At 42.5% G+C, this 21316-nt stretch overlaps 1 protein-coding gene across 1 annotated transcript in view; it reads right to left on the reverse strand.

The window, feature by feature from the left end:
• BRD7 (bromodomain containing 7) overlaps window positions 1–20962 on the reverse strand; it is a 66077-nt gene extending 45115 nt beyond the window's left edge. Inside the window, exons 1-6 of the mRNA XM_077458402.1 lie at window positions 20548–20962; window positions 14426–14470; window positions 13923–14125; window positions 7680–7809; window positions 6214–6268; window positions 3897–4041 (exon numbers count right to left, since the gene is read on the reverse strand). Of these exons, the coding sequence (XP_077314528.1) occupies window positions 3897–4041; window positions 6214–6268; window positions 7680–7809; window positions 13923–14125; window positions 14426–14470; window positions 20548–20755 (786 nt within the window). The 5' untranslated portion in view covers window positions 20756–20962. The remainder of the gene's footprint in view (window positions 1–3896; window positions 4042–6213; window positions 6269–7679; window positions 7810–13922; window positions 14126–14425; window positions 14471–20547) is intronic.
• Window positions 20963–21316: the final 354 nt, after the last annotated feature.

Here is a 21316-nt window from a genome sequence, read left to right on the forward strand (position 1 = left end):
AATACCGTATTTATTGGCCTATAACACGCACTTTTTTCCCCCCTAAAATCAGGGGGAAATCGGGGGTGCGTGTTATACGCTGATCCCCCGCTGTTTCTAATAATTTCTGGAGTTCTCCGTGGCTTCCGGGTATTTTCGGCCATTCTCGGCAGCTTTCGAGAAAGGCGAAAGCCGTTGAGAACGGCTGAGTGGGCGAAAGCCGCTGAAAATAACCGAAAGCCGCCGAAAACTACCGAGGACATCCACTCTGTATCCGCTCCGTATGGCGGCGCCATTTTTAAATGGCAAACACACTGAAAAGACTGCAAATGACTGATAAGGCTAAAGGCTAAATGGAACGCTGCAAATGACCGACAAGGCTGCAATGAGAGGCTGCAAATGACTGACAAGGCTGCAAATGACCGACAAGGATGCAATGCAAGGCTGCAAATGACACGGATAAGGCTGCATCGATGGGCATTTAAATGTAAGTTTTTTTTCCTTGAACTTCCATCCTAAAAGTTTTTTCCTTTTATATTCCCTCCTAAACCTGGGGTGCGTGTTATACGGCGATAAATACGGTAATAATAATAATAAATAATAATAATAATAAATAATACGGAAGGGTAATGAGAGTCTAAAAGCTTTCCTAGAGGAAATTAATATAAACACGTAAAACATTTTATTTAAGGGTGAATAGGATCATCAACAAATGAACTTTCTGGACCTGGTATTATACAAAAAATAAAATAAACTTTTACAAAAACATATTTTAAGGCAAGAGATAGAAATGGGTACATTCCAGCCCATAGCTGTCATTACCCAAAGTAGATTGGAGGCTACCAAAAGGGCAATTAATGCGAGTGTCTAAATTGTAGGGATAAAATTACCAAGCTGACCTACTAATAGATAGATTTAAAGAGAAAGGATATCAAGATAAGTCTCTACATGATATAAAACTTCAAGTATCCAATATGGAAAAGGTTGAATTATTGAAGGACAAAAACTATAAAAATGAGAATGATCAGGGAGTGGTCTTCCTCACCAATTATAATAATTATAAGCAAAAAATGGTTACTAAACACTGGCCAATCCTGCTGAGAGACCAAACTTTGGCATCTATATTGCTTAGGAAACCAGTATTTGTGTATAGAAGGACATCTAATTTAAAGAGATATATTGGTGCACAACTTGCCAGATCCTTCAAAGAAGTTTGGAACTTTTTAGGATCACAAAGGTTTTACATCTTTAGTAAATGTAATCCATGTAGAATATAAAAAAATAAAAATAAAATAGGATTAGACATACCCTAAACTTTCAATCCAATGTTACCCAAAAACAATACCCTATTAAAAAGCAAACTATCTGCCAGAGTAGCGTAATCATGTATCCTACCTGCTTTCCTGCCGGTGTGGCCAGCAGTATGTTGGCTGCACTGTGCGCAGGTTGGCAGTTAGATTGGGTGAGCACTTCAATAATATAAAAGGGGTTCAGAAAGCATAGTCTTTCAAAACATTTTAGGTATATCACATAATAGAGACCCAAACTTTGCTCACCACCTGTGGCATAGATAAAATGGATAACAATTGGGAGGGGTGTAGATATGCGTAAAGCAGTCGCAGAATGAAACACGCCGGACTATGAGTCCACAGGTAATGAATATAGATATTGATATCAATTGTTTTATAACCAATTATGAATGCATCATGCAGATCTTATGGTGCTATAGTTTTAGGTCTCAAATCGTGTTGCAGGTTATAGCAAAATGATTTTTCCTAATTAAATTGGGATGTTTACATATTTTTCCCCTTTATGTTAAGTCGCCATTATTTAATATAAATTATATATGACATTTGGAGAGGATTTGGCTGATTAAATATTTAATGGTCTCTTATATTATCCTATATTGCCACAAGATGACGTAAGTAATGGACCACATAAGGATTTTTTATAAATCATAGTTTTATGTTTAATATATTAAAAACGTTACTCCCGCACTATGGTAAATGTGTATAGCTTTGGAGTGAAAATCAGGTCACTTCCGATTTTGAACTTTCGGTCTGTGGAACGCACGCTGTCCCAGACCAACAGCTGTAACATTGTTACCAATTCTCCAGCACTATTGACATTGCACGTTTTAAAGATACTTTTTTTTGCTTGGATTGAATAAAAACTAATTTATGGATTTGCGCTATGAGTATCAATCTTTGAGTATCTATCCTTATGTTGATCCAACCCACCGTGGAGGAGGCAACCTCATTAGTACCAACACCAGAGGCAACTCTGCTTGAATGCGCTTTACCCCTGCAGGGGTGCATCTTTCTGGCGAGTGTGGAACTGAGAAGGGAGAATGAGTGGAATTCACCTATTTTGCACTTTAGCTGTATTTGATCCAGGCACAAGTCACTTTGAAAGCTACATTACAGAGACACTTTTTGTCGCTTTTGGACTGTTAATTACTTGCACCTGAGCATATATTTTTACTTTATGAATTTATTTTAGCTTGATTATTGGAATTATTTGATGGTCACCTTTGCACTTTTTTGTGCACTACAAAGCACATTGCACTTTTTTATATATGAACATTTGTATTTGATCTTTTATCAATTTATTTCACATTGAGTAAGGCACTATACACCTTTTTAATACATTAATTGGTAGCGCCACTTACCCCTTTCCACTTTACATATTATGTTTAATATATGAATTTTCATTTTTAAGTAGCAGGGTTTGAACTATATTCTAATGTATATCATTGTTGCCTGAGAATGCAATTTGATCTGCGCATCCAGTCATTGATGCCATTTATGCAAATGGATGGAATAGTAAGAGAAAATATGGGTGGTAAGGGGGGGATATAACCAACATGTATCAGATACATAAGCAGTCCATACAGTGAACTTGTTGTGGAATTATTCACTTTAGGGTCATTACAGAGGACAAGGGGGCATGCTTTACATCTGGAGATTTAACGTTGAAATATGGAAAGGCTTCTTCACAGTAAGAGCTGTGAAAATGTGGAATAGACTTCCTCAAGAGCTGGTTCTGGCTAGTTCAGTAGATCATTTTAAAAAAGACCTGGATTTTTTCCTAAATGCACAAAATATAACTGAATACTAATATTTATAGATAAAGTTGATCCAGGGAATATCCGATTGCCTGTTGGGGGATCAGGAAGGATATTTTTGTGTGTGTGTGTGTGTGTGTGTGTGTGTGTGTTTTCTCTGTTGGTCACACTGGAGGGACTTGTCGTTTTTAAAATAGTCTATGTAAAAATGGTCCGATTTACTAAGCACTTATGCCAATGAACGATTAGGAGCTTCTCTTGCAGTCCTCCATGTTACTCGATAATGTAATACTGGGATTCTGTACAGGCATAACACTGCTCCCCCCGCCTGCAGGACAAGTATAGACACCTTACTGGTATATAGCTTAGATAGTTTCATAGTAAGGTTGAATAAAGCCACCAGTCCATCCAGTTCAACTTGAGTGAGTGTCTACCCCTATCCCTGTACATTGCACACTCGCATTGGGCCCTACACTCAAGGAGCCCACAATCTAAGGTCCCCATTCATATACTAGGGCCAATTTTGGACAGAAGCCAATTAACCTACCTGCATGTCTTTGGAGTGTGGGAGCAAACCGGAGTACCCGGAGGAAACCCACGCAGGCACATGGAGAACATGCAAACTCCAGGCAGGTAGTGTCGTGGTTGGGATTTGAACCAGCGACCCTTTTTACTGCTAGGTGAGAGTGCTAACCACTACACCACTGTGCTGCCCAGATGATCGAGTATTCTAAATATTAGCAACCTTAAACAATTATATCAACTGTTTGACACACAAAAAGTTTTTATTTTCTTATTTAGTGGGGCCTTTTCATGACAACCACCTAGAAATAGTTTAACCTTTCCATACCTTAAGTTCTTCTATTGAGTCATATGCATTGTTCCTAATCTTTTCCTTTATTGTGCTGAAGTCCATTGGGTGCTTAATAATCATTGAGTAACCAGGAGCAATAAAATCTGTAACAGGGAATGCAAAAAAAGAGCTGGGGTCTTTTCTGTGTAAAGTAAAAAAAAAAAAAAAAAAAAAAAAGTGTTAAATAGATTTTCTAAAGACTTTGTAAAGTGCATTAAACATAAGAAATCAGAATTAACGTACTCTACTATATTTAGGAAATTATGAATTCGGACTGCCTGCTGTATGTGGTACTAGATTTTGCACACTGCTGTCTCCCAATATAAATGTGAAATATTAAACTAAAATAAGCACAGTTTGAGGATCTGTGAAGTTTAAATAAGTTTCATCTGTATCTTAGCACCATTAATCAATTACTATATTACACTGAAGCACAGGATATATATAGACTTTCATAAGAATAGTTAAATGAATACATCACATTATTGTATATTGGCCCATTCTGTATTTATGGCACATATTGCATAGAAAAAAAAATCAATACAAAAAGAGATTGGATACAGTTAATGTCACATTGTTTATTTGCATATTTTGTATCCATGTTGGTATTTATTGCACTGTAACAGATACAGCAAGTCTGTATATAGTTAGCGCAGCACAAATTCACCCACAAACCTTCCTCTTCCCCTCTAGAACATGTCCCAGTTTTATTTTTTATCGTCTCTGTACTGAGAAGCAGCTTTTATTACTGCCTGTGTGATCATCACAAGGCTTGTATAATTCTTGCAAGGGCAGCTGCTGAGAATTCAAGTTCTTACTAATGTAGGCAAGCTCCCAGATCTACACCTCCCAAGCACCTTTTCCCTACAAAGTGTGTAAGCAAATTCTTAGAAGAAGACAAAAGCAGCAATATTGTTTTGTTGGGAGAAAAAAATAAATAAATAAATGTATGCACCTAGAGTTGGACAGAGAGGGATGGGGTGAAGGCAGAATATTTATAATCAAGTAAGGCGGACAATGCTGGTTGGGATTTCAGCACAGAAAAAGGCACAACATTGTCAGCCACACAAGTTAGGAGATGAGAAGAGGCATGAGAAATGGTGCATATAGGAGGGTTCTTCAAAAAGTTTCTGCACTTTTTTTTTTTTTAGACCCCATTTTTTAAATATTTGCAGGGGCTATTTCCACAGGCAACAGCAATGAATATGGTTTCTAGCACAGTGCATATCTTATTTCTCAAGGTATATGCAGTATCTTTCTTTATTCTGTGATAACTGCACTAATGTCTGATTCAGAGGACTGACAACGGCGCATAGCTTACGTACCTCAAGAGGCATGTGTATTCTTATATGAATGTGCGCCCTGCATGTCTTCCAGATCTGTGCAGTATTCTAGTGTGAAACCGGATTTGTGCAGGAGTTCCCAATAAACAAGGCCATTCTGCTGTTCTTTACACGTGTGCAGTGTGACTGGTCTTTTATGTGCTCTCTGTGTTTTTATGTTGTATGGGGTGCCCCCCTCTCCATGTCAGTATTTTGTTGAACCACCTTTTGCTTTAATTACAGCCTTTAATCTGTTGGGATGTCTCTACCAACTTTGCACATCTAGACTGTAAAATTTTATTTGGGTACAGCATCAGACGACCACGTAATTGTCAGTTAAAGGCAATGCCATATTGCAAAAACTGGTCATTAAGGGGGTAAAACCTTCTGAGACTGAAGTGGTTAAAAATAAACATGTTATACTTACTTGCTCTATGTAGTGGATGTGCAGAGAACAGCCCAGATCCTCCTCTTCTTGGGTCACTCGTCGGTACTCCTGGCCCCTTTCGGTTGAGTGCCCTCACAGCAAGCAGCTTGCTATGGGGGCACCCGAGCCAAGCCACAGCTCTGTGTGTCCATTCAGACAAGGAGCTGCGGTTTGCCCCCCCCCCCCCAAATCCTGATGCGTTTATGCATGCGTGTTTTAACTAGTTTTTTTTTTTTCCTTCTTTTAAATTTTTTTCCCACTGTACTGGAGTCTGTTGTGTTTTGATGCATTTTTTATGCTTTTTACTGTGTTCCAGTACAGTTCTGTGAAAGAAAAAAAAAAAAAAAGGCAACAAATTGTATTTTTTTTTTCTAGAACAGAAAAGCATTGGAACACACAGCACTGGTGGGAACTAGGCCATTAAAACCCATATAACCTGCCTTCCATGTGTTCTTGATGCAGAAAAAAAAGCACTGCATGTGAACATTGTGCAAGTGTCTTTGCAATAATAGTCACCACTATGCAAACAGTAAATAAACTTAAATGTATTTGGGGAACACGTTACCTTTGTAGCTGCCTGATGAGCTGATTCAAAGCTTCTTGCAGTGGAGTCTGCTCTTCTACATGGGAAAAAATATATAATATACTTTAAATCTAAGGTTCCAGTGCAGAGTTGCTTTAAAATATTAGCTAAATCACCTTAGCACGATTGGAGTCTGTATTCATGGCTAAAATAGCAAAACACCTTACTAGGAACAGAATATGCACTCAGCACTAAACAGGGAGAATGGGGAGTACTATATGGTTGTGAATGCTCCGGTTATACAAGTGGCCCGCCTGTCAGCGGCACTGTGTAAAAGGGTAGCCAGATATTTCCTAGGGGACAGATGTGAACCTACAGTAGTGTTACAATGGATTTGACATTTCTGACCTTATTTGGATTTTTGCACGCTATACAGGGCGTATTGTTAATTATTCAGGCCTGACTTGCTGAATCACATTTAGGGAGGGAAGCTGTACATCAGAACCATTGTGTAGCACTACGTAGCAGACCCTGCATCTAATGAACAAAAACGGATGTCCGACACCCATTTTTTTTCCCTTTATTTTCACCTGGTAACCCTCCGAATAACACTTCTTGTCCCTGGGTGGCTATACTCCATTCTTCCACTGACTATATGGAGGACGTCATTGTATCTCAGGCTGGACTTAAAACATGTCTTTTTCTTTTCATCTCCATTAGATGGGGTGGGAATTAGAGGTTTATAAAGGACAATAACTTTGTACATTTGGTTCAATTCACAGGAAGTAACATGGTACCTGCTGAAAATGTTAGCCTGAAAAGGGAACGCTAATGCAGTCACTATTGGGTAAAGGACTGTTAAGCTACAATGTGTTAAATTCATGCTGTCACAGAAGGGGGAGGGGGCTCAGGAGATGCTTAACATGTTAGTCCCTAAATATGGGTGCAACATTTAACACGCTATAAAAAGGTGAACCTAGACTAAGTTTAAAAACCCCTTCTGAGGGACTGTGGAAGCAATTAGCTGGCTGCAAAACCACCACAACATTGTCAGCTCATAATAAACATTCAGCATGTAAAATTTACGTGAAATGCGTGTAACCCCCCCCCACCCCAGGTCCCACCAACATATGCCTTAAGTTGTTAGCAGCAAAAAGGTTTAGCACATGCGTACCGAAAACACACTACACTTTCCCCTGCTAACAAAGCACATGAGATTTTGCTTTCATCAGATATGTTCTTCCAAAAAAGAAGATTTTAGGCTGTGGATTGGGGTGAATCATGAACTCAATGGCAGCCTCTGCCTGCCTTCATGAACTGCACAAATTGCATTTTGCCTAGAAAGTATCAGACTCGCTTGATCCCTCTGATATACTATGATCCACACAAATAAGTTAACACCTCATGGGTGACATATAGCCAGATTATGGACTTCTGTTGCCAGATTGTACAACTGTATAAATATTGAGAATATTTTTATGGGTAGCGATAACAGTATCGGTCTTTACCTTCTGGTTTCACAAGGGAAGAATCTTGAACAGATATTGCTGGTAAATCAGGTCTAAGTGGTGAATGAAGTGCATGTCCATCATCAGGGTCACTTTCACGTTGACTTTTGTCTTTCTTCTTCTTATCATCCTGGGAACATGAGATTGGGGGAAGAAAAAATAAAAAAAAATTGATTTTGCTCTTCCATCTCCTCTCCTTGGCCATCTTTGGATTATACTTTATTAGGGGGGAGCAGACTCCACGGTGTGTTTTGACAGGTACCCGCTTGGATCGCCTAGGCAATCCAAGCAGAGCCACTTCACAAGCAACGGCAGCTGGCTATGAAGTCACAAGGAGTCACAGCCAGCTGCCCAGTTAGCATGCCAATGTCTGAAGACTGGTGAAGAAACCAGCTTGGGTGAGGACGGCAATGGATCCTTGGACAGGTAGGTTTCTGTTGGTTTTTAATAATAAAAAAAAAATAATAAAAAAAAAAAAAAAAAAAAACACACAGCAGCTACAGTTTTTGTAGCTGCCGACTTTCAATCTTTGCACATCTGACTGAAGCTCCTTATTCAAGTGATTATAAAAGAATGTTTTTTTTTGTACAGAGCAGTCCCGATCCTCTTATTGGGTCCCCTTCTTGCGCTCTTGGCTCCTCCCCCCTACTGAATGCCCCTAATAGTAAGCCTCCTGCTATTAGCTCACACCCGAGCTGCGCTCCTGTGAATGGACATTGGACAATGGACAGCTATTAAAGAGGAAGTAAACCCTTTCAGACCACTTTGACCTACAGGTAAGCCTAGATTAAGGCTTACCTGTAGGTCCAAGCAATATCTCCTAAACCTATATGGTTTAGGAGATATTTGCCCGAAAATGGGCACCGCTGTCTACGGCGCATGCGCCGTAGACAGCGGCGCGCAGGCGCACTAAATGCGGCAAGTCCAAGAATGGATTTGCCTAATTTGTCGACTCCCGTGCGCATGCGCGGGAGTGACGTCATCGCGGCTTTGCCAAATGGCAGCGGCGGAGCTGCGAGACGCGACTCCCGTGCGCATGCGCGGGAGTGACGTCATCGCGGCTTCGCCGCTGTCATTCGTCGGAGCTGCGAGACGCCACAAGCAAGATGGATGCGGTGGACTACAGGGGACAGCGGCGACTTCGCTGGCTCCTGTGTCAGGTAAGTGACACATAATGAGCTACTATGCGATGCATAGTAGTCCATTATGCTTTACCTTTGCAGGGAAAAAAAGAGGAAGTAAACCCATCAGGGTTGACTTCCTCTTTAACACACACAGCGCAGCTCAGCCACCTCCCTGCTCTCTCTTCATTGGCTCACTGGTGTTGCCGGCACTAGAGAAAGACCCAGGAAAGCCACTGCACCCAGTAGGGGCAATGTAAATTAAGCAGTGTGTGTGTTTAGTATCCCTGTAATCCATTCTATTTCTTTATGTGGATGATGGCACTGCAATTATTATTTTTTTTTTTAACTAAACCACACACACACACACACACACACACACACACACACACACACACGTAATTTTTCCTAATCGATATACAGCTGTCACATGACCCAGATCTTTTCCAGCCTGTCTGCAGGGAAACATAAACAGGAGGAGCTTCAAGCCCTCTGCTGTTTAAAAAATAAAAACAGCCCTTGGAATAGTAAAAAGCAATAATTATACATTTGAAATACCATGGTGTAGCAGATTTCTTCCAGTCACCGGCTGTGTCACGCCCCTCCAGCCTTGTCTTAGAATACAAGGGAGATGAACCCTCCATCAATCTTCATGTAATGTCCAGCGGTTTAGTGGACATGGAGGAGGGAGGTGGGGGGGTGAAGCTATCCTTTACCACTGCGTATACGCCTACATGTCTCTACGGTCACATGGGCTGCTCAGATGTGATAGGGAGGAAATGCATAAGCAGAGTTGCCAAATAACTAGCTGGATTGGGGACATGAACAGAAGGTGGAGAAAGAGAAACAAGTTTACTGCAGAATACAGAAAACAAATCTCATAGTGAGTGAATATGAACAGCATGTAATACAGAATTTTATCGTTTATGATGTGGGTTTAGTGACACTTTAAGGCGGGGTCATCAACCTACGGCCATCTGCCGCTAAAATGTCTGGCCCATCAGTGCACGTGGCGAATTCACGTGCACCCGGCCCATGGACATTTTAACTCCGGTTGGCTTTCTTGGGACAACAACCGATGCAGCTAAGAAGCCGCTTGGCTGTTATCCCAAGCAGCGGAAGGGGATGCAAAACCCCCACCCCCGGGAGGCCCAAGCGACCAGCCGGCATGTCCGCCGGCTGGCCAAAGAGCCGAGCGAAGCCGGAATCGGTTTCGATCAGGTCTCCGATCTAGTAACCCAGAAGCGATGTCACCACATCACCCCTCTTGGTTTACAAAAGACTTGAATGAAATACTTGTATAGCGCACAATGCGAACTGAATCACCTCTAGGCGCTCAAAGACTTAAAAGGCGCCAAATTATAAAAAATGGCAGCATTCAAAACAGCCAAACTTGGCGTGATGAATGCTTTTAAAAGTGCAAAGGAAAAATGCAAAGGAGGGACCCCAAATCCCTCCATAAACAGTACCTGACACTGCCTTTTACTGTCACAAGGGATGTTTACATACCTTCTGACAGAAAAAAAAGGGACAGTTTAAAAAACAAAAAACAAATTTAAAGCGGCCCATCTCTCCATGCTCGAGCGCAGAAGCGAACGAATATGCAAGTCGCGACCGCAAATGTAAACACTAATATGCAGGGCGGGCTGTATAATGTAAAGGGGTCCAGAGGTGTGGGGGCTTTGTAATGTAAAGGAGTTCAGATTATCTTCATTTATAAGCAAGTAAATGTGGCCCTCCATACATTCACATACATCGAATACGGCCCTTAAGTGGAAAAAGGTTGCTGACCCCCGCTTTAAGGTAAAAAAAAAACCCTGCCTTTACAGCCACTTTAATTTGCTCAAACGCCACTGTTAGAATGCAATTTGAATTGGATGCATAATATTCATGCTGAAAATAGGCAAGACAATTCCCTGATTCATATGAAAACTCAAAACCACCTTTGACAAGAATGACAGATGACAATGCAATACCACTTTCTAATGGTGGAGAACTAAAAATATCTCCCTATTGGAAAGAGCTACCTGCTCCAACAATCAAGTGATTGCCAAAAAAAAATAAAAAATTCCAGTCCCATGGACACGAGGAGACAAAAAGGGAAAGTTCTGCTTTAAAGGCTCCTTCCCCACTCCTCTTTGACATTTGTCAATTTTTGACAGGTACCTGCTCCTACTTTCACTCCTTCCCCGCACTCTTCTGAGAAGTGTCACAGATCCCAGAAGACTACTGGACCATGAGCATGCATAACAGGCACCTGGCTGTGAAGCCGCAAGCGGTCACATCCGGATGCCCACAGTTAAGTCCCCGACACCCCTCAGGTGAGCACAGCGCTGGAATCGAATCTGGGACAGGTGTCTGTTTATTAAGTTATTGCAGCTGCTGACTTTTAATTTTCATAAAAACGTCTGGAGCTTCTCTTTAACAAGAGGTACCATACGGGCTCCACATGCACAAAAGTGCATATCAACAAACGAGAGGCAATTGGTCTCTGAAAAGAAAATGCCAAAGCCGATATCTGGTCCTTAATGGTGCTTATAAATAACAATCAATTAATATAGTGCATAAAAACACAACAGTCCATAAGTGAAAAGAAAACAGGTCTGTTTTCTTTTCACTTATGGACTGCTGTGTTTTTATGCACTATATTAATTGATTGTTATTTATTTAATTACTTTTGCGCTGTACTGTTACTTTTTTACTTTGTAATGTGGGATTTGGTATTTTGACCTATAGTATTCTAGCTGCATTTTTTACTATTTCCCTTATTCATTTTGTTAAGCGCTGATTGATTTCTCGTTTTAAATGATGCTTATGGCAAAATTTTATTTCTATCCCCCGACTGGAGGAATGCCAAAACATGACCAATAGTATTTACAGGGATAAAACTTCCTGGTCTGACACCAGGCCACATACAGTAACTCACAAAAACAAGTACACCACTTGCATTCTTTTAATCTTTTAATGTGACAACATTGAAGAAATGGCACTTTGCTACAATGTAAAGTAGTGAGTGTACAGCTTTTATAACAGTGTAAATTTGCTGTCCCCTCAAAATAACTTACACAGCCATTAATGTCTAAACTGATGGCAACAAAAGTGGGTACACCCCTAAGTGAAAATGTCCAAATGAGATTGAGGGCCCCTTCGCTCTCTCGGGTTCAGAACCTTTAGCGGTAGATTCCATCATTTGACCCTCCTCAAGCTCTTCTCGGACCACCTCCCCATCAATGTCCACTCATTCCTCCTTTACCCCTGGAAGGGGTATTGCTGAAGGTGACCTCCCCCTGCTTTTTACTGCCGTGTGACATGGAGATAATCATTCGTGCAATTTTACCTTCCAGGCCTACCAAAGAAGCAGCCAAGCCACCCTTGGTGACATAAGCCGATGTTAATGCCCCTGAAATGGCTACAATGCCAGAGAATACACAGTGGCTCCGATGCACCTGCCACCTCAGGTCCTTTGGCAGATGCAAGCACGGCAGGACTGTGGTTGGTGTCCTCAGGACCTGACAGCAGTCAGGCCCTTCATGGTTGTTCTTCCTCCTTCCTGGAAGACATTCATAAGCGAGCTGGACAATAGGGCTGTGCCTAGCTGGCTTCCCTCCCAGCAAAGGCTAACTCAGCATACACAACAGCACAGAGGATTCCTCAGCTGCCAGCATCCATCCCTCCCAGAGGCAGTATTCACATGCAAAAGGCAAACCAGCACCTGCTCTGTGATCCTTGCAGCACCGCAAGACCAGCCTCCTTTGTACCAGAGAGCCTTAAACAAAAACCGGCTTCTTACCTTGACATACTTCCGGCCATTACGGTGCATGCAAATGCCGCTAAGTGCATACCTCCCTGAGTGCTCGCCTGAAACAGTCGGCCCAATAAATCTCCCTTGGGAATAAATAAAAGTGCACAGAAAGCCCCACATAACTGGAACAGCATATCAGAGGCACACAGAGCACTACATTGCCCATAGAGATCACATAAGGGAAAACCAGTTAGGCAACAACAGTATACAGGTTTCTGTATGCACCGGGTCCAGTGTCAAATAGTCATGTTACAAGCAAGGGCCCATTGAAATCCGACTTCATCTTAGAGGGGCCTGGGTCCCATCCATCTAAGCATCCTAGTCACAAGAAAGAATAGATCCAGCCAACCAAATTCCTGATTTGTGCTGGAATCACTCGAGAAATTGGCTATAGCACACAGAAAGTTATACTTAAAAAGTGTTACTATACCCAGTAATATGAAAATAGTTCACCCCCCCCCCCCCCCTCAGTGCTCAAAGCTTATAAATCTTTTTAGATTAAAATACTTCCACTATATACTTTTTTGGATGATCTGTATGCCACGGTTTTGTGATAAACTGCAGTTTCTCCAGTGCTGAGTTCATGTACGAGGACATTTACACTACAGCCTGTATACACGCCCACATGTGTGATGTCAAAATCATGTGACCTGGCTAGCACTGAGAACAAGTAAATGTTCTCTCCAGCATAAAAGACACAACTGAGTATGTGCAGACTGGCTGTGTTAGCTGACCTTCCCCAGATAGACAATGCGGGAGGGGAAGGATCTATGCATGCAGGAAAAAATGATTTTTTGTTTTGTTTTTAAACACAATGCAGAGGATTAACCCCTTAATTTCCACAGCGAGTATAACAAGCATGCTATGCTGCATATACAGACTGATTTTACTGTTGTGGGTTTAGTAACATTTTAAGTGATCATTACCTTAAAGACACTGGTGAAAAACTGAGGAGCTTCCTGAGTGGGAGGGGTCTTCCTGTCTGTTTGGTCTGCCAGTGTCCATTCACCTATAAGTGGTGCATAACCCAGGCAGTCATGAATGTGGCCTACTCTGTGTCCCGTGATGTACAAGAGAGAAACTGGGAGGACATTAGTTCCCAATGTGTGGGGGAACATCTCTCACAAAGAACTAAATAAGCTGAATTGTGGCTTGTACTGCTCAGCCTGCTTCCCAATCGCTACCAAATGAAGTAGCCTAACAGTAACAAACAACAGTATTAAATATCTGTAAAAATGTAGCCAAATGAAGGTGTCAAATTTCAAGAAGTCACTGAATCAAACGGTGAATTTACATTGATACCCCATAGTGAACACCCACCTTTTTCTTCTTTTTTTCTTCACCCGGCCCAAGTGTTTTCTCATTTTTCTTTTTTTTCTTCTTCTTTTTGTCTCTGTGTTTATCATGGTCTGCCTTGTCTTCATGAAAGCCATGTGGAATAGCTGAAGCCCGGGCTGTGGACAGCTCCTTTACCTCTCCAGTCCCAACTTTTAAGACAAGTTTTAATGGCTTTTCTACATATTCTGAAAAGAAAGCATGCAGCTATTTAAGAACTTACTTTAACACAAAAAAAAAAAAAAAAAAAAAAAAAAAAACACACAACAGCAATTGGCACAGCTTTAATACTGCAAATTACAATATATAAAACTAATGTATACCAACTGTCAAAGGAAGGTAGTACACAAGTACAGCTCAATTGCAGATGATCAGATTCCGGGTAGAAGGAGAAGAAACTAGATATGCCCTGAGCGTCAAATGAATGGCTTGCAAATAAAAGTGAAACTCTACCTCTTAATACATTTCCACCAATATATTTTCCTTACTTTTGTCTTTTTTCTTCTCTGAATGTCCCGCTTTTCCCCCTTTGCCTGTAAAAAATAAAATAAAAATAATATATACACACACACTATATTACCAAAAGTATTGGGACATATCTCCCTTTCACACACATGAACTTTAATGGCATCCCAGTCTTAGTCTGTAGGGTTCAATATTGAGTTGGCCCACCCTTTGCTGCTTTAACAGCTTCAACTCTTCTGGGAAGGCCGTCCACAAGGTTTAGGAGTGTCTATGGGAATGTCTGACCATTCTTGCAGAAGCGCATTTGTGAGGCCAGGCACTGATGTTGGGAGAGAAGGCCTGGCTCACAGTCTCCACTATAATTCATCCCAAAAGGTGTTCTATTGGGTTGAGGTCAAGCCAGTCAAGTTCCTCCATGTCTTTCTGGACCTTGCTTTGTGCACTGGTGTACAGTTATGTTGGAACAGGAGGGGCCACCCCCAAACTATTTCCACAAAGTTGGGTTGGGAGCATGAAATTGTCCAAAATGTTTTGGCATGCTGATGCCTTAAGCGTTCCCTTCACTGGAATTAAGGGGCCAAACCCTGAAAGTTAACCCCATGCTATAATCTTCCCCTTCACCAAACGGTTTGGACCAGTGCACTAAGCACTTTAAAAGGGCCAGGTAAGGAATAAATGCATCAGCGCTTGAAAGAAGTTTGTTTTTTTTTCTTCAAAATTATACCTAGGTGGATGCAGCATTGGTCTGATGCTGCATCTGTCCCCCGCAGGCTCTAAGACTGAGAACCGAGCTATGAAAGACTGCTGATCACTCCGTTCTCAGAGCTCCGTGAGCAAGAGAGAGCTGGTGACTGTCAGTCACTGCTGTCTGCTCTAACAGGGGACAGATGGGGGATGGGGGGGGGGTTTGCTCTGGCTCTTAGTAAGTTGTTGAGAGGTTGAGCCACGTGCTGATCCAGGGGTTATTGTTGCGAACTTGCTCCAGCATGGACCGGCTCTGTGACTTCAGCCTGCTGTCTGCTAAAAACAGGTCTCAGGATTGCAGAACAAACTGCACTCCAGTGAGCCATAGGATCACAAGCTTTGGCTGTACTTCTCCTTTAAGTGTCATAGTAGAAGTCTTCCACGAAGGTCAAAGTAACATTAGTAATCCACTTTGATCTCCAATTCAACTCAGGTATACAGCCCTCTTCAGACTGTGGACATCTCTATAAAACAAAGGAAAACCAAAAAGAGGGTACATTACCTTAAAAATATGTATTTTTTTATTTCTCCATTTAAAGAGCTGTCCTGAGGTAGCAGTGTTAGCTGGAGTTAAGCCACTGTATTATTCGAGGTCCAACAAAGTGCATGCCACTGTGTAGAATAATCTCTTTAACCATTTGCTGACCAGCCGCCGTCATACTGCGGCAGGTCGGCACGATCCCGCAAATCATTGTAGCTATACGACGGTCCCTTTAGGCAGGATAGCTGGTGTGAGTGCCCGCTGTACAGCGGGGGGTTCTGATGCTCCTGACCGGCGGTCACGATGACCACTGGCAATGAGCGATCGCGGGCACAAGAGGCAGAACAGGGACGTGTGTGTGTGTGTGTGTGTGTGTGTGTGTGTGTATATATATATATACATATATACATACACACACATACACACACACATCCCAGTTCTGTGAGGAGAGAGGGAGAGCACGAGAGCGCTCCTACGAGCTGGGAACCACCATCTCAACTCCTATAGTCAGTCCCATCCCCCACAGTTAGAACACACACAGGGAACACAGTTAACCCCTTGATCGCCCCCTAGTGTTAACCCCTTCCCTGCAGTGACATTTATACAGTAATCAGTGCATTTTTATAGCACTGATCGCTGTATAATTGTCAAACAACCCAAAAAAAAAAGTGTCAAAAGCGTCCGACATAATGTCGCAGTCTCAATAAAAATCACCGCCATAACTATTAAAAAAATATAGCTTTTTTTTTAAATTTAAAAATGGGGCTATTTATTACAGCAAAAAGTACAAAATTGTGTTTTTTTTCAAAATTGTCACTTTTTTTTGTTTATAGCGCAAAAAAACCCGAAAAAAACGCTGACATGATAAAATACCGTCAAAAGAAAGCGCTATTTGTGGAAAAAAAAGGACGTCAATTTTGTTTTGGTACAGCGTTGCACGACTACGCAATTGTCAATTAAAGCGACGCAGTGCAGAATCGCAAAAACAAAGCCAGTCCATGCTGGTGCCTTTCAAAGTCAGCGAGACCCAGAAGTGAGAGGATAGAAGAGCTGCAGACATAAGCAGTGCTGGCTCAAATGAGGGCTCAGGCAAGTAAAAGGTGGGGGAAGGGGGAACGCTGATGCCTAAACATTTACCTTAATGCAAGGAATGCATTTAGGTAAAAAATGTTTAGGCTTTAGAACCACTTTAATGTACATATTTACAGAGCACCGGGAGCATATCCCTTGCTTTACTTTTGGTGTTTTGGCACTGGACCTTCTGGTCTTCGCTCCAACCACTGCAGAGTCTCATGCAGCCACTGTGCCTGCTCCCCCTCCTGTCCAATCACAGAGCACTGTGTTATGTGAACTCATTCACAAAATGCAAAGGCTTCTGTGAATGGACAACAGAGGGGAGGGGCAGACAGAGAAGCTCTGTGTGAGAAAAGAGAGAGAGTTTCTCCTTTTGGAGCGCAGGCAGTATATGGATAGCTGTACTCCTGGAGCTTTGTAAAACTGTCAAATGTAAATTAAAGCGATAAATACACAAGGTGCCATGCACCTTGTTGGAATTCACTCCTAGTATGGCAGCTCATCTTACTGATTGGCTGAATTTCCTGGAGTTCAGTTTTAGGTATGCACAGAGGATGTTTTATTTCGTCCCCTGGACGCCAAAAAAAAAAAAAAGAAAAAAAAAGAAAAAAAAAAAAAAAAAGGGTCCTGCACAATTTGGGTGCAAATGCGATTTCAGCCACACAGTTTGTATGGCTGAAATTGCATTGCACAGACATTTCATGTGATCTGCAAAGCAATGCAGTGCAAATCACACTCAATGTCTGTCATCACACTAGTGTGAACTGGCACTTAAAGAGCGACTTCAAAATACGACTTCAGCACTACTTCTGTAAGATTTCATGCGACATGCAGCTACATGTGCAGAGGTTGGGGGAGGGGCTGACAATGTCACAGGGAGGAACAGTGATGGTCAGGCTGTGCAGGGGCCTTATTTTAAACGTTTATCCACTTAACCCTTCCGGAAGGCTTTTTTAGCAATACGGCACTGTGTTACTTTGACAATTGCGCGGTAGTGCGACCCTGTACCAAATAAAATTGTCCCCCCCCCCCCACACACAAATAGAGCTTTCTTTTGGTGGCATTTGATTCCCTCTGCATTTATTATTTGCGCTATAAGCAAAAAAGACCGACAGTTAAAAAAAAAAAAAGAAAGAAAGAAATAAAATTTCTTCCTAAATTTAGGCCAATATGTATTCTGCTAAATGTTTTTGGTAAAAAAAATCCCAATAAGAGTATATTGGGATTTTTTTTTTTTTTTTTTTATATAAAGGGATATTTTTATTTTTCACTAGTAATGGTAGCGATCAGCGAATTATTGCATGACTGTGCTATTGCAGCAGACATTCTGAAACTTTCTGGGGACCAGTGACACTAATGCAGTGATCAGTGCTAAAAAAATATGCACTGTATTAATGACACTGGCTGGGAGGGGATTAACACCAGGGACATTCAATGGGTTAACTGTGTGCATAGCCAGTGTTTAATACACTGTGAGAGGTGCTTTTACTAGGAGAAGAGAAGACATTTATTGCCTGCTTTGCAGGGACACAAATTTCATCTCTTCCCCCATCAGTAAGGCGATCTGCCTTATTTACATAGGCAAACCGCCATTCGGCCTCTCTGCTTGATGATTGGCAGACATCAAATCTGATGACAGAAGGAGCCAGCCGCCACCAACATGCATGCATGCCCCCTTCCTGGATCAGCTGTATTTTTTTTTACTGAGATTCAATTACACACAGCTGCACTCTAATAATTAGGTGACTTCTTAAAGAGGAAGTAAACCCTGATGAGTTTACTTCCTCTTTCATTCCCTGCAAAGGCAAAGCATAATGGACTACTATGCATCGCATAGTAGCCCATTATGTGTCACTTACCTGACAAAGGAGCCAGCGAAGTCGCCGCTGTACCCTGTAGTCCGCCGCATCCATCTTGCTGGTGGCGTCTCGCAGCTCAGCCGCTGTCATTCGGCGGAGCCGCAATGACGTCACTCCCGCGCATGCGCACGGGAGCCGACACGCGCGGCAGATCCATTGTTGGAAATGCCGCGCTCAGTGCGCCTGCGCGTCGCTTTCTACGGCGCATGCGCCGTAGACAGCGGTGCCTGTCTTCAGGCAAATATCTCCTAAACCGTATAGGTTTAGAAGATATTTCTTGGACCTACAGGTAAGCCTTAATCTAGGCTTACCTGTAGGTCAAAGTGGTTTGTAAGGGTTTACAACCACTTTAAGGCAATTGGTTCCACTAGATTTTAGTTAGGGGTATCAGAGTAAAGGGGGCTGAATACAAAAGCACGCCACAGTTTCCACATATTTATTTGTAAACAACTTTGAAAACCATTTATCATTTTTCTTCCACTTCACAATTATGTGCCACTTTGTGTTGGTCGATCACATTTAATCCCAATAAAATACATTTACGTTTTTGGTTGCAACATGACAAAATGGGGAAAATTTCAAGGGGTATGAATATTTTTGTCAAGGCAATGTACTTCTCAAATTGTAGTTTCTAATCTTACCTAATAAAACACATTAGATACTACTTCAGGTGCGATTTGTAAATCGCATGTCACACCTGAAGAAGTCACACCCGGTGGGACTGGGGGTTAAAGCCGATCTCCAGTTTTGCTTTCACTTGTAATTGAAAACTTTAATCTTTCCCTTTAATAAGGCTTACTTATAGGTACTGTAAATATCCTATTTACTATATATATGCAGCTTATGAGGTCATTGGCGCATGTGCTCAAAAGGAACAGCCACCCGGGCTGTTCTTTCAGAATCCTGAGCCCTAAATGACTCCTCCCCTCTGTGCAAAACCAACTGCACGAAGGAGGCAAGTATGACAGGTTTGTTTTTAAATTGAACCTTTAGTTATCCTTTAAAGCGGTTGTAAACCCGCTGAAAATTATTTATTTTTTCTCACCTGCAAAGGAAAAGGCATAATGAGCTAGTATGCACTGCATACTAGCTCATTATGAAATACTTACCTTAGAATGAGGCCCCAACATCTGGCCCGATCCACGCCGAGGGAGCCGACTTGTTCCCTCTGCGTTTCTTCCGGGTATCGTGGCTCCGGCGCTGTGAGTAGCCAGAGCCGCAATATCGTCACTCCCGCTCGGGAGATTTCTTCCCGGCAGGGTCCGGCGTCTGCCAGGCTTCCAGCCGAGAATCCCCTGTGCGCATGTGTCGCTGCAGTCAGAGATGCATTGCGCGGAGAATATCTCCTAAACCATACAGGTTTAGGAGATAATTATTTTACCTACAGGTAAGCCTTATTATAAGCTTTCCTGTAGGAAAAGTCAAAAAAATGACTTTACAACCACTTTAACTAGTTAGTATGGGCCAAGCTGGCCTAAAGGAACCATTTCTTACACCAACAGGTAAGCCTGCTGTATACACTGTATGCAGCTTCATATCGTATACAACACTGCGTTTCGGCCGTGGGACACAAGCTCCTCACCCCACACCCAGAACAAGACTAAGCCAGGCTGAGCAGCCATTCATTGAAATCGCAGTGTTCTCCAAATGAATACAAAGCTTCCTCTGATTGGCTGAGGAGATAATACCATCCACCCACCTTAGCCAATTACAGGAACTTTGTATTCAGTGCTCGATTAGCCCTGATGAAGGGGAGCCTTGAACCCTGTGCAGTGTGGTGACTATCTTGATTCCCAGCCTGTGTACCAATGTAGCTGCCTCTCTCCAATGAATGCACACAGCATGTTCTTCTTATGTTCTGAATGGCTGGATAGGCTGATACACTACACTGACTCCAGCTGCTGAGAACACTCAGAGCACAGCATGCTGGGACTTGTAGTTCCTGGTCCCCTCACCATACAATGCACACATCATTACAGAAACTCACGGCTCTCCGCCGCTCTCTCGTCTTTGCCCTCATGGCCGTGCTTGTCGCCTTTGTGTTTCTTATGTTTCTTCCCCATGTCGACTACAGCGCCTTTCAGGATCTTCTTCCGTATTCCTGTAATGACGTCACGCCGGCGGACCGACAATTCCTTTTGTTGTTGTTGCGGTTCCATGGCAGAAACCATAGAGACGTACATCGGTGCTGGCATACGGCAGGAGTCGCAAAATAAATCACACGAATAGGTGTTATTCTCGTGCGCCCTGCCGATGAGACTGAGGAAGCGCTGCGGAAAGGATTCTGGCCAATCCGAGGCGCCGCTTTGCGCAGTAATAAGGATGCAAAGCGCAAATTTGCTACTAGCGTTCAGCAACTCGCTCGCATCCGTGCTCGTCCCCGAGGCCTGAGGGCAGTAGTGCGCATGTGTAGACTCGGCTTATGCGCGGTCTCGAGCTCGAGCAGCTTAGGAGGGGGTTCAGGAGACCGAACTGATGTCATGTAAAGCTATAGGAGTGATTGGTCAGACTCCTCACTGCTGTAGTCTCTTCTACTGTATGGATCCATAAGACCCCTTTCACACTGGGGCGCTTTGCAGGAGCTACAGCACTAAAAATAGCGCCTGCAAAGCGTCCTGACACAAAGCGCTGCTGTAGCAGCGCTTTGCGGTGGTTTTAACCCTTTCTTACCCCCTGCTAGTGGCTGAATACTGCCGCTAAAACAGCGTTAAAATTAGCGCTGTTTTACCGCCGACGCCGCTCCCAACCCAGTGTGA

This window comes from Lithobates pipiens, unplaced genomic scaffold, assembly GCF_037356315.1.
Source record: "Lithobates pipiens isolate NorthernLeopardFrog02 unplaced genomic scaffold, aLitPip1_a1.2 Scaffold_10, whole genome shotgun sequence".
In the NCBI taxonomy this organism is placed as follows: Eukaryota; Metazoa; Chordata; class Amphibia; order Anura; family Ranidae; genus Lithobates; species Lithobates pipiens.